This window comes from Festucalex cinctus, chromosome 9 (genome assembly GCF_051991245.1).
Source record: "Festucalex cinctus isolate MCC-2025b chromosome 9, RoL_Fcin_1.0, whole genome shotgun sequence".
NCBI lineage: Eukaryota > Metazoa > Chordata > Actinopteri > Syngnathiformes > Syngnathidae > Festucalex > Festucalex cinctus.
Window position 1 is genome coordinate 9,059,927 of NC_135419.1, and position 15,916 is coordinate 9,075,842.

The 15,916-nt window shown below is 39.7% G+C and overlaps 2 protein-coding genes across 4 annotated transcripts; one reads left to right on the top strand and one right to left on the bottom strand.

Moving 5' to 3' along the window:
- Positions 1–46: 46 nt before the first annotated feature.
- Positions 47–1,464, bottom strand: LOC144025611 (SLC35A4 upstream open reading frame protein-like). Its single transcript, XM_077531835.1, has 3 exons — positions 1,222–1,464; positions 831–929; positions 47–252 (listed from the first exon to the last, which is right to left on the bottom strand). The coding sequence occupies exons 1-3, from the start codon at positions 1,234–1,236 to the stop codon at positions 61–63; spliced, it is 306 nt and encodes a 101-aa protein (XP_077387961.1). The 5' UTR covers positions 1,237–1,464; the 3' UTR covers positions 47–60.
- On the top strand, positions 519–15,259 carry hmgxb3 (HMG box domain containing 3). Of its 3 annotated transcripts, XM_077531832.1 has the most exons (22): positions 519–618; positions 1,696–1,725; positions 2,235–2,387; positions 2,477–2,651; positions 4,029–4,511; positions 4,590–4,703; positions 4,817–4,951; positions 5,535–5,755; positions 5,886–5,971; positions 6,055–6,132; positions 6,252–6,325; positions 6,564–6,665; positions 6,794–6,934; positions 7,506–7,816; positions 7,968–8,095; positions 8,837–8,968; positions 9,062–9,246; positions 9,332–9,554; positions 9,837–9,970; positions 10,684–10,803; positions 10,899–11,108; positions 12,511–15,259. In XM_077531832.1, exons 3-22 carry the CDS (start codon positions 2,248–2,250, stop codon positions 12,985–12,987), a joined length of 3,669 nt encoding a protein of 1,222 aa, XP_077387958.1. In that variant the 5' UTR covers positions 519–618; positions 1,696–1,725; positions 2,235–2,247; the 3' UTR covers positions 12,988–15,259. The 3 variants fall into 3 exon arrangements, with proteins under 3 accessions (XP_077387958.1, XP_077387957.1, XP_077387959.1); XM_077531831.1 differs by lacking the exon at positions 519–618 and having other exon boundaries at positions 1,346–1,725; XM_077531833.1 differs by lacking the exons at positions 519–618; positions 1,696–1,725 and adding an exon at positions 1,848–2,006.
- Positions 15,260–15,916: the final 657 nt, after the last annotated feature.

Sequence of the window (15,916 nt, forward strand, 5' to 3'; positions counted from 1 at the left end):
ATCAAAATAAACAAAAAAGGCTGATTGTAGTCCATCCAAGCTTTCGTCGGTCTGCCCAAATTACTTTTTTTTCAAGTTGTTGAGAAATTCTTTGACGGTCCTTTCAATGTTGGGCACTTGATAGTTCTGTGCTGCGTACACGCCAGTGACGGCCCCCAGCAACAACCCAACGATGGCGGAAGAACGCAGCTTAGCCGCCACATAACCAGCCAGGAAGCCCTTCAGAAACGGCGATCCCAACAGTGAGCCACCCTGCAACAGAACGATGACATTTAAATCCCTGTAAACTGTAAATAAGTCTTATAAACTTCACACGCCACACAGAGGAGTGTTGATAGTAATTAAACTTGTTTTAAATTCCTTATATTCAAATAGTTGAGGCTCTGGAGTGCATGGCTACCCTTCAAGCCTCAAATTAAACATCTATATCTGAAAATGTGCCTGTGAGCAAGTCACTCTGCATTTCCGCTCCACTGTGACGTAACTGCCGATTCATTTATATAATAACAGCCAAACCGGGTTTCTCGGCCAATGATGAGGCAGCTTGGCTAGCTGGAGTTTGTGCAAACGAGCCGCTTTCAAGCTGCTACTGAAGCACAATTACATCAAAGCCAGAAGGTAAGCAGACCTGCATTACTAGCACATATTAGCTTTAGCTAACAGTGTAGTGTTGGATTCTGTTCACCAGCACATACAAATGGTCAAATTTGGGGAAGGGGGTATGTGTTTGGCAACATCATGGGCTAAAAGTGTAATTTGGTGGTTTGGTAATGAATCAAATCGTATGGGCACTCCTTTTACTTTAGTCACCATGTCTGGTAATCACGTACCTGAGGAATTCCTACAGAGATTTCGTTCTCCACTCGCTTCTGGATCTCCTCCAACTGATTTTTGAGCTGTGTCAGGTCTTTCAAATGTTTCAGGGGATCCTGAAGATAGCCAAGCACTTCAACGTTCACTGGTCATACAAGTCATGCTAATTCTTTATGTTTTCATTATTGCAAACAGCCAGAGATGCCACTTATTAATGTTATTACGATTTTTGTATCATCAGATGCCATCATACAACAAAAGTTTATTGGCACACTGTTGCGACCATAACTTCAGTAAAAGATCGTTATACTTAAACTAAATGCATGCACATTTTCCTCTTCTTGTCCTTACCGTGAACTTATTTAATATTCAGAATTAATGAAGTAGAAGCCAAGACGCTATACTCACCTTGTCATCCGCCATCTTTCCCTCATCGAGTTGATCAGTGTTCAATTAACTAACCTAGACCTAGCGTTGCGATTAGTTAGGTCTGAAAGCGATGTAATTTGGTGCAATATATCGAACGCACGACTATTAAAATAAGACTACACCTATTCTTTCTTTTTACCTCAACATTATTGATGTGTTTCATATGCAATCTGAAGGACGCGTGTCATCCGTACCGGAAAAAGTGTCACCTTCACGTGTCAAAAACGTTGAACATGATTGGCCAATGTTTCCATATGAACGCACGTGATTGGTTTAGAACCACAGGCAACAAAAACGCCATGTTTTTGGCCAGTCGATGTTAAACCAGGCGACTTTTGCAGACATATATCCCTCACAAAATCCATAGGTTAACTATAGCATTTGCCCTATAGCACTATTATCGAGTGTCTTTATAATGTCCAGCCGTTTGAGTGTATTTTACATCATTTTCAGAGCATCGTGAAGCGCCTACGGCCACCCGAGGTAAGACTTCAACAAGAAGCCATTTCATTGGACAACGCTGGCAGTAATACGGTCAGGCCATTAAACATACAAGTGCCGGTGTTTTTGACTTTAACGGCCCGTTAGTACTATTGTGGGCCAATATGTTGACATTTTGAAAGGACCATCACAGTGTTATTTCTGTCGGACTTACTTGCCTTTAAATTATACTGTCCACTAGTTTTGGTGTGACTTGCATCCTGTGTTCTGGTTTCAGAATTTCAGCATCACACAACAACAGAAGTGAACGATTTTTAAAAAATGTACAGTTTATTTTCTCCTAACTATGTGCGATAATTAGAAAAAAAAAAGTTAGAATGAAACTCAACGGACATAACAAAATTAACTGTATTATTCAATTGATCCTATATCCCGTTGAATCAGAAAAGGCATTTTTATGTTTGAACTCAAGTACATTCAATAATAGACCTTTGCACTTTCTGACTTTATCAAAGTATAAGATTTGAATTCTATTATCCAAATTGTCATAGATTCAATGACATCATGGAGCAGGTGGACCTTTATGAGGTAGTGAAGCTGAAAGAGGAGGTGGCGATAGGCTGCAAGCAGGTTGGAGTACCGTCCCCCAAGAAGCGAAAGCGCAAAAATCATGAAGACTGTGATGTGAAGCCAAAGAAGCCCAGGTAATGCTCACATCAACATGTTGGCACTCTCTCAAACTGTGATTTAGCTTCCTTGATTTAAAAAAATAAAAAAATAAAATGTCATACAGGTCTGCCTACCTGCTGTACTACTTCGATGTTCATCAGATTATGCAACAGGAGAGGCCCAATCAGCCACAGTCAGAGATCAACAAGCGAATCAGCGAGAGCTGGAAAAGGCTCAGTGTGGCAGAGAAACGCTACTATCTAGAGAAGGCCAACTCAGAGAAGGATGGCACTGAAACGGTAAATGACATTTGCACGACAAGTTAATTCTCTTGGGCTTGAATGCACATGTCTAGCCGTTCCACTCCTTGTTAGAGTGTAGCAAAAAGTACTGAAATATTTCAGTTAGAAATGTGGAGTTTGAGGAATTATTTGCCTGTAAAGATCACCCAAAAACTGAATATTCCTAACTTTTTGTGAGTATTTATGCAGATGAATTTTATTGACCAAATCTGGGGTTATGCAGGAGATTGATAATCTTGTGTTAAAGTCTGAAAGTATTACTAGCTTTGCTGTTTAAATAAACAGCCACATTCGAGCTGTAACAGAAGACCTGACTTAAGCGCCTTTACTTGTTAAACAGAACCCACAGAAGGCAGAATATTTCTGCTACTGTGTGTGCGTTTATACGACACAGCATCCGGCAATCACATGATTTGTGACAACAGCAGCGCCAGCATCTAATTTGACACACAATATGGTGGAGTGTGATAATTTCAACCCAACAGGAAAGGAAGGGCGGCACGGTAGTCGAGTGGTTAGCACGTCCGCTTCCCAGTTCTGAGGTCTCCGGTTCGAGTCCAGGCTCGGACCTTCCTGGGTGGAGTTTGCATGTTCTCCCCGTTCCCGTGTGGGTCTTCTCCGGGTACTCCGGTCTCCTCCCACATTCCAAAGACATGCATGGCAGGTTAATTGGGCGCTCCGAATTGTCCCTAGGTGTGCTTGTGAGTGTGGATGGTTGTTCGTCTCTGTGTGCCCTGCGATTGGTTGGCAACCAGTCCAGGGTGTCCCCCGCCTACTGCCCAGAGCCAGCTGAGATAGGCGCCAGCAGCCCCCGCGACCCTTGTGAGGAATAAGCGGTCAAGAAAATGGATGGATGGATGGATGGAGGAAAGGAGGAGTGTGAAACTTCACATCTCTCTCACGCCATTCTGACATGTCAAAGGTGAAAAATTCAGGAAGTGTTGATAAAACAGGTTGGAGAGATTCATTCATTAGTAAGAATAGATAAATTAAACAGATAGGAAAATAATATTTTTGAGAAGATCAGTTTTTATTTAATTTCTACATTAAAAATCGAAATTGCTTCTTCTGAAATTAATTTCTTGGTGGAGAATTTGGGGCTTTAGTTATGTTTCAGCTATAATCGTCAAACTGATAAAAATAATAATCTGTGTAGTTAATGTTTAATATGTTCTGAAAGTCACTGTGCACTTGTGTATATTATCAGACATGTTTATAACTTAGAGAAGGTACAAATGTATTTTGTTAAAACATGGCTGTTAATAAAAATGTAAGTCCACAGGCTTGTTTGAATACAAGTTACAGTTTTAGTTGATAACAAAAGGTGGATTCTACACATGATTTTTCTGAATCCCATTGTTTTTGTTTTTACAGTTGTCTCGCAGTCCATCCAAAGACCTTCCAGGCTTCCGCAAGATCTTACCAAGAGCTAGCTACCTTCTCCTGACCGACGATCCCCACTCAGGAGGTTCTCTGGCAGAGTGTCCCAATCATCCAGCTGATGGAAATGTGTCCTTTCCCACTCTGACTCAAGAGTCGAAAAATACCCAAACGCTTGGCTTGACATGCAAGGTGGATGATTGTCAGAGCTCCCCCGGTATTGTTGGAAAATACATAGGAGAGGCGTCATATTCCACTAGAGTCCGAGGAAGCGCATCCTCCTCTTCTTCATATATTACAACCACATCTACAACTTCCAAAAACATTTCTTACTCGCAGAGTGTTGTGGATGATTTCGAAAACTGTGTTGGAATGAAAGGGTGTAAGATGAGAGACGCTGCTGGTGTAAGGAGTGGGGTGACATTGCGTCCAAACCAAGCGGAAACAACACAGATGGTTGCTGTCATCCCCAACCAGGTGATCCCTTCACACCCAACAACTCACATTGTCTTTTAACTGATTGAATTGAATGACAAAGTTTTGCTCTTATTTTAGAACCTGCTCGAGACCAAGTCCTTGGCCGGGGTCGGCTCTTTGGGCCCCGTAATGATGGTCCCTGTGGCAGCACGAGAAGAGAAAAGTACTGTAGTAATGCCGCCATACAAGATGGTAATCACTCTGACTTTAAGAACATCCTGACAACACTGACATACAGTATCTTAAATCCGAGAATATAAACAATACCTGCATGTAAGAGCATTTTGTCAAACATTTTTTTTAAGGGAGTGAAGACATACACCAGAAGAGGTCGTGGGGGGTGTTCTAATCCTCAGTGTTCATTCGTGTACGTCACTCGCCACAAGCCCATAAAATGCCCTGACTGTGGAATCCACCTTGGCGGCAAATGGACACCTGCTGTGAGTAATACTTTTTTTTAAAAGATTTTTTGCTTGGACAGTATGATGAGTATAATGTAATCAGTCATGTTGTAGTGTTAAAGCTGCTGAATGCAGACAATTGAATTTCGCTACTGTTACACGTGGCTGAAAAATGAAACTGCATTTTCCTTTCATATCCACAAAATGCGCACATGACGTCACATCCTCAGACATAGGTCAGGAAATTCGAACCTGAATCGCATCCTTTTTGAATACTATAAGGTGTTAATCTACTAATAAAAAACATTTCATAAATAATAAATTAAATTCATAAATGGTCAAATATAGAGGCTGTTATCTTTGGGCAAATTGTTTCAAAATTGCAGCTTTAAAATATTGTTTAATAGATTTCTACAAGCATTCAAAACCTAATTATGTACAAATTACTAAATTTAAAGGCATCCATAGAGGGAACTATTGATAACACATCTGTACTGAATGCTATTTTTTATTTTTATTTTTTTTCAATTCTAAATTGACTGCATCGGAATGTATATTTTCATTCAACGTCAGTATTTTTTCACTTTGTTGTTGCCTAAATGTGCCTGCATTTCTACATCAGGCAAAGAAAAGCCAGCACAACGATGTACCCGTTGCCATGCCGGCGTCCGAAGCCAAGTCTATTTCAAACTGCCAAGACACAATGCAGGAGTTGAATACTGATGCTGTTCAAACCAAGCCCAGCGAGAGCAAAAAAGAAGGGCAAAGGTGCTTGACAAAGATAAAACCAGCTCCTGTTGTTGAGCCAGCAGAGGGCAGCAGCACGTCACCAGAGAAAACACCGTAGGTGTCCGAGAAACCCAAAAGATGGTGACTCACTGTACCAATTGGCTACTTTATGCTCTATTTTAGTTTGTCTTGTTTTCTTTTCTTTTTTTCCTCTAATTAGACATATTACTGTGTCCCTCTTTAGGCACGTGAAAAAAATAGCACTCAAAAATCAAAGTACGCCTGATGTTCAGAGGAGGCCTGTAAGACCCATCCTACCTTCCTGCACAGGTAACGGGAGACTGATAAAAAAAAAATTATGTTTTGGTCTCATGTGATTGGTTTTACACTGCTTTTGATATTTGTTTCTCCAGTTCCCCCTTTGTTGCAATTCATCACCGTCCCAACCGTAAACAGAAAAAATCAGCTGCAAAACAGCAAACCACCTACTGGTACGTCATGTTTGATGTAATTCTACACCTTGCTTGACAACAACAACAGGAAGTTATATCTGCAAAAAAAAAATGTGGACACTCTTCTTGAGGGATGATATTTTTGTTCTTAACCACAGAACAAAGAGAGCGATTCTCGGGTCTCAAAGCTGGTACCTTAAAGCAGCTCGGCCAGCAAGTCCAATCCAAGCAGGTCAGTACTAACAATTTGTATTGATTGGTTTATCCGATGTGCAATGTCTAAATTGTCCGTCGACCTGAATGTGAGTATGAATAGTGATTTGTCTCATCTGTAGCTGCTTTGTGATTGGCTGGCGACCATTTGATGGTCTCCTCCATCTCACCCACGACCCTTATAAGCACAAGCACCACTGAAGATGGATTGATGTATGTATTTATGAGGTGTTCTTAATCAATTTATTTTCTTGTAGGATTCTCCTCTCACAACCAGCCAGCCTGTTTCCTCCACATCTGATAAGAGCATGGCATTTGTGACAGTTGTGCCTTTCAATCATGTGACAGTCGACAGCTTTGTAAGTGTACTTTTTCAAATTGTTTTGAGGTCATTAGTTCTGTGTAAATACTGCATGTCCGGTTTGTCTGTGTTTTTTCCTTTCTTAAATCTTGCTTGTGCATAAGTTGTACTTCTTTCTTTTCTAAGGACCTGGGACTGTCAACATTGAGAGGCCGAGGTCGCTGTAAGAACACGCTCTGTGACTACATATATAAGAACAGACATAAACCGGCAGTGTGCCCTAAATGTGGTTGTGAGCTGCCCAAGGGGAAGCCAAAGGCAGCCAAGGTAAAAGTTGACCTTTCTACAAGTACTTTTCAGACATTGCGGACTTGTGTTGAAGTTCATGCCACACAAAAACAAGTATTCTTTATGCAGCTTGTGGAAAACCCCTTTCATGGGTCAGAGTCAGACAAAAGTTTTCAGTGTATAAATGGGGCCGTGGGTTTCGTTTCTTTTTCAACTTTCTTGATTTATCTCCTTGTGCAAGGTTGTTTTTTTTGGAAACTGTTCTGTTGATTTTAAATTCAGATGTGATATTGAGGACACCTTCTTCATACTGGTTAAGTGGTTTTAAAAGGCATCTAGAGGCTACAAATGCATATTTTGTTTGGACACTCTTTTTCATATTTGACTGGATAATTAAAACAAATATTCAATATTTTATAAAAACAAAACTTTTTGAAGGTGGACTCTGCATACCATGGGTGCTTTTCAATTAAGGAGGACTAATTTATCTTATATCTCCAACATGCCCCATCTTTGTCTAAACGGGTTCATCAATATGTTGCGTGATGTTTAGTAGAAAAGAAGCAGTAGTTGCCATTTTCTAAAAACTTGGATTGACTGTCTGTTTTAGAAGTTGTATCAAGTGGTCGATCCACACCAGCCCTTGAGTCCTGTTCAGAAAGACATCCAACGGCAATCCACCCTGCAGCTGATTCGCCATTCCCTGCAAATTCCAGAGAGCGAGTCCGAGTTCCAGGAAGTGCTCGCCCTTATCCAGGATCTCAACAGTCTTCAAATTGTCTTGGTCCAACCGGGGGAGCAAAAGGAGGATGGCACGTGTGAGACTGAGACCCTGGTGGAGTCCGGGTGGCCTCAGTTCTACGAATCATCAGCCACCCAATGTGGTCTCTGTAAAAAGTCCCTTTACAAAGGAGATCAGAGGTGAGAAGAAGGGAACAACAATGTGGACACATTAAGAGAACTTACCAATTTTTGCTTCTGTTTTCATTGCTGTACATCACTATTGTCTTGTTGTATCAGTGTCTGCTTCCTTAACAACGTGTTTTCTCTGTGTGTGTTTTCATTTTTAAAGCACCATAGCAGGACAGGAGGACTGCTGGCTGCTTACTGAGATGCTAATTCAGACGGCATCTCTGCAGCTCAAAGTGTGTCTCGGCCCTAAGTGTCTTGCTCTGCACAGCTTCGCTGACCTGCATCCAGGTTTTTTTTGGAATGAATTAAGAGATTGTTTTCATCTTTTTTTTTTTTTTTTTTAAGTGTTTGTGCTTCTTAGATATGACTTGAATGAATGAGGTGTCAATCAGTGAAAATTTTTCACCACAATCAGTATGCAAAATGGCATTGGCCTTTGGTGACAACTTGATCGCTCTGATTGGCTGTTAGCTAGCGAATCAGAAGTGAGAAGAGGCAATTGAACACAAACAGCAAAGGAAAGGCTTCATCTAGTAATTTAGTTTTAGCTAAATTTTGCTATTTACCAACTACTTAGATTTGTTCCTGGCATTGTGACATTAGCTTGATCTTATGGCGCGCTTAAGTCCATGTTTTTGTTGTTTTTTTCCAATTGCAGACTTTACAATGTGAAAAATTGCTTTCTACTATATTCCAATGTCAGTTTGATTTTGATTAATATTTTAGTGCAAAGTGCGTAATTGTCAACATTCCAGGAAATGCTGGGTCCTTTTTTCTTCGTGTGTGCATTACATTTACTCATACATTTTCCATGAACTTGCTCTCCATTACAAACTTGTAGTCATCAATTAAAAGCTTACTTTAAATTCCGAGAATTGGAATAAGATGTTTTTTTGTGTTGTTACAGTCAGTGAGTTCATACATCAAAACTACAAAGTCATGTCCTTAGAAACCATCGTTTCTGTAAAGAGCCGTGAAATCAATTTAATGAGGTATGACTTTTCATTAGATTTTTATTTTCTTTGGCAGGTCTGTTCAATATTGGAAACAAACTACTGGTTACTATTGATCTGATGTTGAAGATCAGAGGCCAAATCCGCCTGGGCCACCCACCATCTCATGCTGTCAGGACCTTATTTGACCATGTCTCCAACCACCCCAGTAATGTGTAACAATATCACACCTACATATATGGAAAGGATTCATAAAAAAAATTAAAAAAAAAAAAAAATCATGCTCACATGTATTCTTCAGTCCATTCGCTGAGTCCAGAGGAGACATCCCAAATTCAAGAGTTCCTCCTGGTCGGCTACTGGGCCTTCGAGAGTCTTACGTTGCGGGACTACAATGATATGATCTGCGGTGTTTGTGGCGTCGCCCCCAAGTTGGAGATTGCCAAGCGAAACACAAACATAGTGCTGGAGCTCAAGAATGTGGAGGTGAGACAATTCAAAATAAATAATCAAGAAACAATATTTCTGGAGCCAATAAATGATTCCATACTGCTTCATCATGTCTCTGTAGTTCACCTGGCCCGAGTCTTCAGTGTCAGATGAAGTGCACGTGGATGACTTCTGGCTGACCATGGAGACGGAGGCAATTGAGCAGGCTGCTTTCCCCGCGGACATCCCCATCACGCGGATGGATGTTTCAATTATCGCGCCCTTCATCCCCCCGCTGATGAGGAGCCCCGCTGTTATCAACACAGAGAAAGACAAAGTCGTGTCACCAACACAGCAACCCCCAGGTAGGATTCCATTTGAATCTGGTGCCATGTTTTATGTTAGACTTAGACTTTGACTTCATTGATCCCTTTGGGATGGCTCCCTCTGGGAAATTTACATATCCAGCAGCAATGAGGACAGATAATAAAATAAAACATAATTCAATCATCAATAAATAAATAAGGTTCTTACACCAGAGATTGAATAAATAATAATAATAAATTCGATCAATCAATAAACTGAGGATCTAAATCCATGTCTAAAATATGGATAGTAAACCATATGATGATTCCTTCCTGTTTCAGGAGCTCCGTCAGTTTTGGTGCGGCTCATTCACGATGGTGAGTTGAGTCTGGACAAGGTTCAAGACTACAGTGAGGACCAACTGAGAAGTATTTTGGAGCGCTGTGAGGCGAGCATCACTCCAGGCTCCAGTAAGGTGGGTGGGTGTCACAGATCTACAACAATGTTATGTTGCATATCTCTTCTTAGTCATAATGCTCCACTATGACTGTACATAGTAACCATATAGTGGTTTGGATCCATGAAGAAAATCATCAGGTCTAAAATGGACCAGAAAAAGAAGTTTTCTTTCAAATTAACTTTTATATTTCTTGAAGAACTAAAAATCCAATTCATGGCGGTATAAAAGTGGAAGTCCTTCAAAATTTTAATGGATCAAACAGCTGTTGTGATTTTAGTAGTTCAGCTGCTAGTTAGAGAACAGCAAATTCTGCTTAAAGTGCCAAAAGATTGAACAGTTGGACATTCACAAGTGAGAAAACGTCAAATTAAGTTCACCTATTAAGGTTCATCCTGAAATTTTACTTTTCACTTTTTAAAACTTTTTTTTTTCGTGAGTAGTGCAGATTGAGATATAACTAGGGATGTAACCATAAGCACAATATTTAAATGGCATGAAATGAAAATTAAATGCCACAATATCGTTGTCCTCGTGTTCACGATATTTAAATGCAACACATCTGTTAAAAAAGGTCAGGTTGATTTCCATTTGTGCAGTTCTAGCACCCTCTGGTGGCTAGTTTTTTAGTGCAATTTAATTTTCATTAGGGATGTTGTGGCCCTTCTATGTTTAAAAATTTACGTTAATTGTCAGATAAAGGGGAATGCTTCCTTCTCTCCCCCTATTAGAAGGACCTGCTGACTTCTCTGACCTCCATGTACACGCTTGTTCAGAGCGGCCTCCCAACAGGCCCCCAGCCCCCTCAACACCTGACTGCTGGCAAGCTGTCCAAGGTCTGCCCCCATAAGGTAAAAAGCAAATCACATTTTGACTTGACTGGACACCATTTGATCACATTGAAAGGCAAAAGCAATTCAATGCCTTTATTTATTGTTTTTGTCAGGTTGTGTGCGCTTCCAAGTACTTGGTGAGAGGAGAGACGGCCCGGGACCACGTAGACCTGCTGGTGTCTTCCCGTTACTGGCCCCCGGTCTATGCTGGCGACTGCGCTCGACAAGTGGCTCTTTGTACTGATATGCAGTACCCAGAAATGGCCGCCCGGATGTGGGGCAGAAATCAGGGTTGCTTTTCCGAGCCTTTTGACAAGCCGGAGGTGAGTGGAAAATCCATTAACATGTCTCCGGAATAAGCTGAAAATGGACCACGGTGGAAGTTGGTTGGTTCATTTTATTCGATCAGCCTCAATCAACAGAAATACAGCTAAAGCAAATTAGTCAATCAAAAAGGCATATAGTGAAGCAACAGCTTATCAGGCCTACATCCTACTTACATTAAATATTATAAAATAATGAGAAGAATTTGTAACCACAACACGTAAACACAAAACTCTTCATCTTAAGTCGCATAGTGAAACGAAACATAACAAAGACAAACTTGTTTCGCAAAAAAGTTCTCCCTTGTCAGGCCAACAAAATTTGTCACACATTTTTACACTTGGTTAATATATTTTTGGTAAGCAATTTGAGTTTACATACGTTTGAAATTAATTATTGAACCGCACATTTTCAATTCGCTATCACAATTATTCCACAGGTTTACCGCTTTAATAGAGACACGTCTTTGCTTTATTTTCATCTATATCTTGTGTTTTTTGAAGACACCACTTCCCCTTGGATCATAAGATGCATCTCTGTTTTCAAACCGTTTCTGACTACTGTATATGTAACGTGGAAATAAATGTGACACACCACAGTGATGGGTGCTGTTCACAACCTTGCCAAATTAAAATTATTATTATTTTTAAATCAAGTAGCTTAAAACCTTTAAAATTCCATAAATAACACATCACCACCTCCGTAAATAACCCATAAAAACCCGTTTTGTGTTATCTCACAATTATATAAGAATGTTACCTTTTTAGCAACTGGTATGTAGTGTTCATATTTGGGCATCATGTGGTAGGACCTGAAAAATAAATCCAACAAATATATACTGCATTTTCACTACAATTTTGCTTGTGCGGCTAGCTTTCTTTAGATCGCTAATTGTTAGCATCATAACTTTGATTTAAATTGAAAATATTTTGTGCTGCAACCATTGTAGAAAATTTTCCATGAAAGATGTATTTCCTAAATTACCGGTATATATTATAGATAAAAGTAAATAATAATAAAGAATAAATGTTCGATATGTTTTACAACAACTGTGCTGGGTCTGGCGAAATCCTTATCCGTCAATGACCCATATAACTGCAGTAACAGAATGCAGTTATGCTACGGGGTAACATCTAAACAATGTGAAAAAATTGTAAACCCTCTGTATAATCTCCTCAATTTGGGATTAAAAAAGAACAAACTACAAAAGTGAGTTAGAAAGTTAGATAACAGTTTATTTGTGTTGCATGCAAAAGAAAATATTAAGAAGGTTTTACTGTTTTATTTTTCTTTACAATTTTACACAGTTACAGAACCCACTTAAAGTTGCCCTCAGACTCGAGCTGTGGTCACATTTTCGTGTTTGTTGTCTAAGACAACCTCTTGATGTTTGCTCCTCAGTTCGTGTCATGTGCCGAGCTGCAGGAGAAGCCGTACAATGCCGATCTTTCTATGTCGGGGGACGACCAGCATGTTCACCCCCACACTAAATCTTCCTCTTGTTGGCTGGTGCAACCTCCTGCGTCGGCTCTCAGCCACAAGGCCGATGTTCCGGAACACCACTCCATGGCCTTGTGCAAAGACCTGGAGCACCTCATTTGCACCGTGACTGAAATCGTGGAGGAGGAAGGTGAAAAAGAAGACGATCAAAGTTCAGTGAACTCTATGAGGACACAACGTGTGCTTTTCAAAAATCCGGCGCATTACTACCTCTACAATCGCCTGCTGGATTTTCTCTCAAGTAGAGACATTGTGAATGAGCAGATCAGCCAAGTGGTAAAGGCGTGTCAGCCCGGGGAGGTCGTCATCCGGGATGCGATGTACCGTCTTGGAGTGGCAAATGTCGACCAGGAGATAGGGGAAGACAAAAAAAATTAAGCTACTAATAAAAAGATGCAAGTGAAATTCCAGGATGAACTTAAAACCATCGTTGAATGTGCGTGGCTTCCAACAGGACGTTCTCACAGGGAAGTGGCTGAACTTCCAGTGTCACACAAATAATGCAAACAAATCTGTAGCTTAATGTTTCATGAAAGAATGTTATGTAAACATGTGGACCGCACTGAACTTATCTAGACACTCTATAAATAAATGTATGAAATATATATTTATAAAGCCTAACTGCTTGCTAGCTAGCTAGCTAGCCAGCCTAGCTGAAATGAAACAAGGGTTGTCAATTTTTCCAAATTCCAGCATTTGTGTTTTGAAAAAACTGCATTCTACCACATGCTGATGTTGTTTTGAAGGCAATTAATTTTCAATAATAATAATAATAATCAGCCCTACTGTCTGTTATGCAAAGGTACTGAGATTCAAAAGTTGGGTGTACATTCCATAGGTTAGACAAGGTCAAATGAAGTTCAACTCGTAAGTTATAGTCCGTTTTAGGTTCATCCTGAAACGTCACCCCAAAAACTTTTTTATTTTATTTTATTTTATTTTATTTTATTTTGTGAGACGTGTATGTTCTCTAGCATGAAAAGAAGCATAGATGTAAAACATGTGGCTTAAGTGTTGCCTTGCGATACAAATTAAGAGGCGGGACTGTTTTTTGCACAACAGTTTGTTTCCGGTTCGGTTTGCGACGTGAGGGGCCTCGTCAAAAATACTTCTGCTTCCGACTTTGTGCCCCTGGCAAATACGCCACGGAAGAGGCGGTACGTGATTTTGCACATCAGTATATTTCCGGTCCGGGTTGCGAACGCGCAACATAGGGGCACAAAAGTGGGAAGCGCAAGTATTTTTGACGCAGCCCACGCGTCGCAAACCGAACCGAAAACAAACTTTTGTGCAGAAAACAGTCCAGCCTCTTCCGTGGAATATACCCCATTGAAATGAATGGAAATGTCAGTATCCTGTCCCAACCCCCACCTAAAATTTAACGTAACATAATAAAAGAGTTCCCGTTTTGGCCACTTGGGGGCAGTATAAGTCAGAATGATGGAAATACAGCGCTCGCGCTGTAATCGATTGTCTGTGCAGTAACAGTATAGACCTCACAGCTTCTTGGAAAGCTCCTCGTAAAGAATATATGAATATGGGTACTGTTATTGAATGTCTAAAAAAAAAATTATGCCCCCTATGTTAAAATATCAGTTGCTTAAAGGGTTATATATTATAAGTTTCCCATTTTGTTTTAGCATCAGCATTCAAGCTAGCAGATCAGCTGAATGGCTCTTTTGTTTACTAATTTATCTAACTTATGACGTGAAATAGGTGTCCTACTTTTAATCATGACTTTGACATTTCTTGTAAGAGCAATTTTATGCATTTCAAATAGGTGTTATCAAAAAGTTGTGTTATGCGTTGAACAGTAAATTAAGAATGGTCAAAATTATGTTTCTTTGAAATAGTTTTCATGTACAAATCATTTCTATTCTCCCCTCCAAATTTGCTTCATTTTTTGCTGTAGTTGACATGGAAAATGGACGGATTCAAACAAAGGGTGTTACCTTCTAAGTTGTGTAAGCGACTCAATGTCAATAACTGGAAATCAAAGTGGAGCTGTTGATCTCCCCCCCCCCCCCTAATCTTTTGACGTCACTCAAATGTTTTTAGTGTATTGAAGAAATTAAGAGTTGGCCTCAATGTTCCAATATTTTTGTCGGCGAGTGTAATTAATATTGACCTTTTATTGTAACTACCCGTGTGGCATTCAAAGTTTTTCAAAGATTGCATTTGTTGCGCTTATCCGCACTGACCTCTTATTTGCCTTTTGCACAGAAAGTTAATGTAAATCTATGTTGTATACCACTTTTGTTTGTTTTTATTGAAACAACACATTCCAAGATTAGATACTCCATATTTGGACTGTAAAGGGACAGAAAATGTTCCTTCTCATGAATGGAAATATTTTGACGTGATGCTGAATAAAAAAAAACTAATCAAAGCTCTAGTGGGATTTCCATAAGAGAAATAATTTCGTTTGTCATCTTCATTTAAGGAGCAATATGACTCATAACAGTTCTAATAATCTCTTGCCAGTGTGAGGATCTGTTGTAGTTCCCGGGACACGTCTGAGTGCGATGTCAAGACTGTGTGTGAGGCATTAAAGTGTATTATATTAAAGCTATGTGAAGCATATTAAACTAGAATTTTTATTCTAAAATGTTTTGAGTTGAAGTGACTTTGTGTATCTTCTGGCTGGAAACTGTGGCAAAAGACTCCACAAATGCTCTCCATTTCCCTTGTTTTCACATTTTGAATGAATGTTGGTACAATCTTAAAGAAAAAAATGGTTATTATTTTAGAGCATCTAACTTTTTTTTGGGAAACTCAGAAGTATGGACCTCACAGCACTTCTGTCTGCAAACTGAAAGACAAAGGATCCTGGTAATTTATTCCATAATCCTGTGCAGTCTCAGCACTTATTTAAAATATTTTATTGAACTGGATTGAGAATCATCTTTTCTTTTTTTGTCAAAATAAAAAAATGAAACACAAACATCCTACAACAATCTCAGCCACTTTCTTGTGTCATTTCCAATCAAGATAGCCATTCAACAGTAATAATTAGGGATGGCCGAGTACCGATACCAGGTATCGGAACCAGTTCGATACCCAGCCTTGTTTCAGTATCTTTATTCGTCTAATTTCGAGTTCTGGAACTTAAAACGGCCACAAGAGAGCGGCCATTTTATGGTCAGGAACTAGAAATGAGAGGAATAGAAAAGTGCCATTAATTCCATGCAATTTTAAGGACAAAGGCTACATCAGGATATATAGTTCTTAATTATCGTATACATTATTATTATTATTATTATTATTATTTTAATGTATCCAAAGTACTATAGGTGACTGCTCAAGT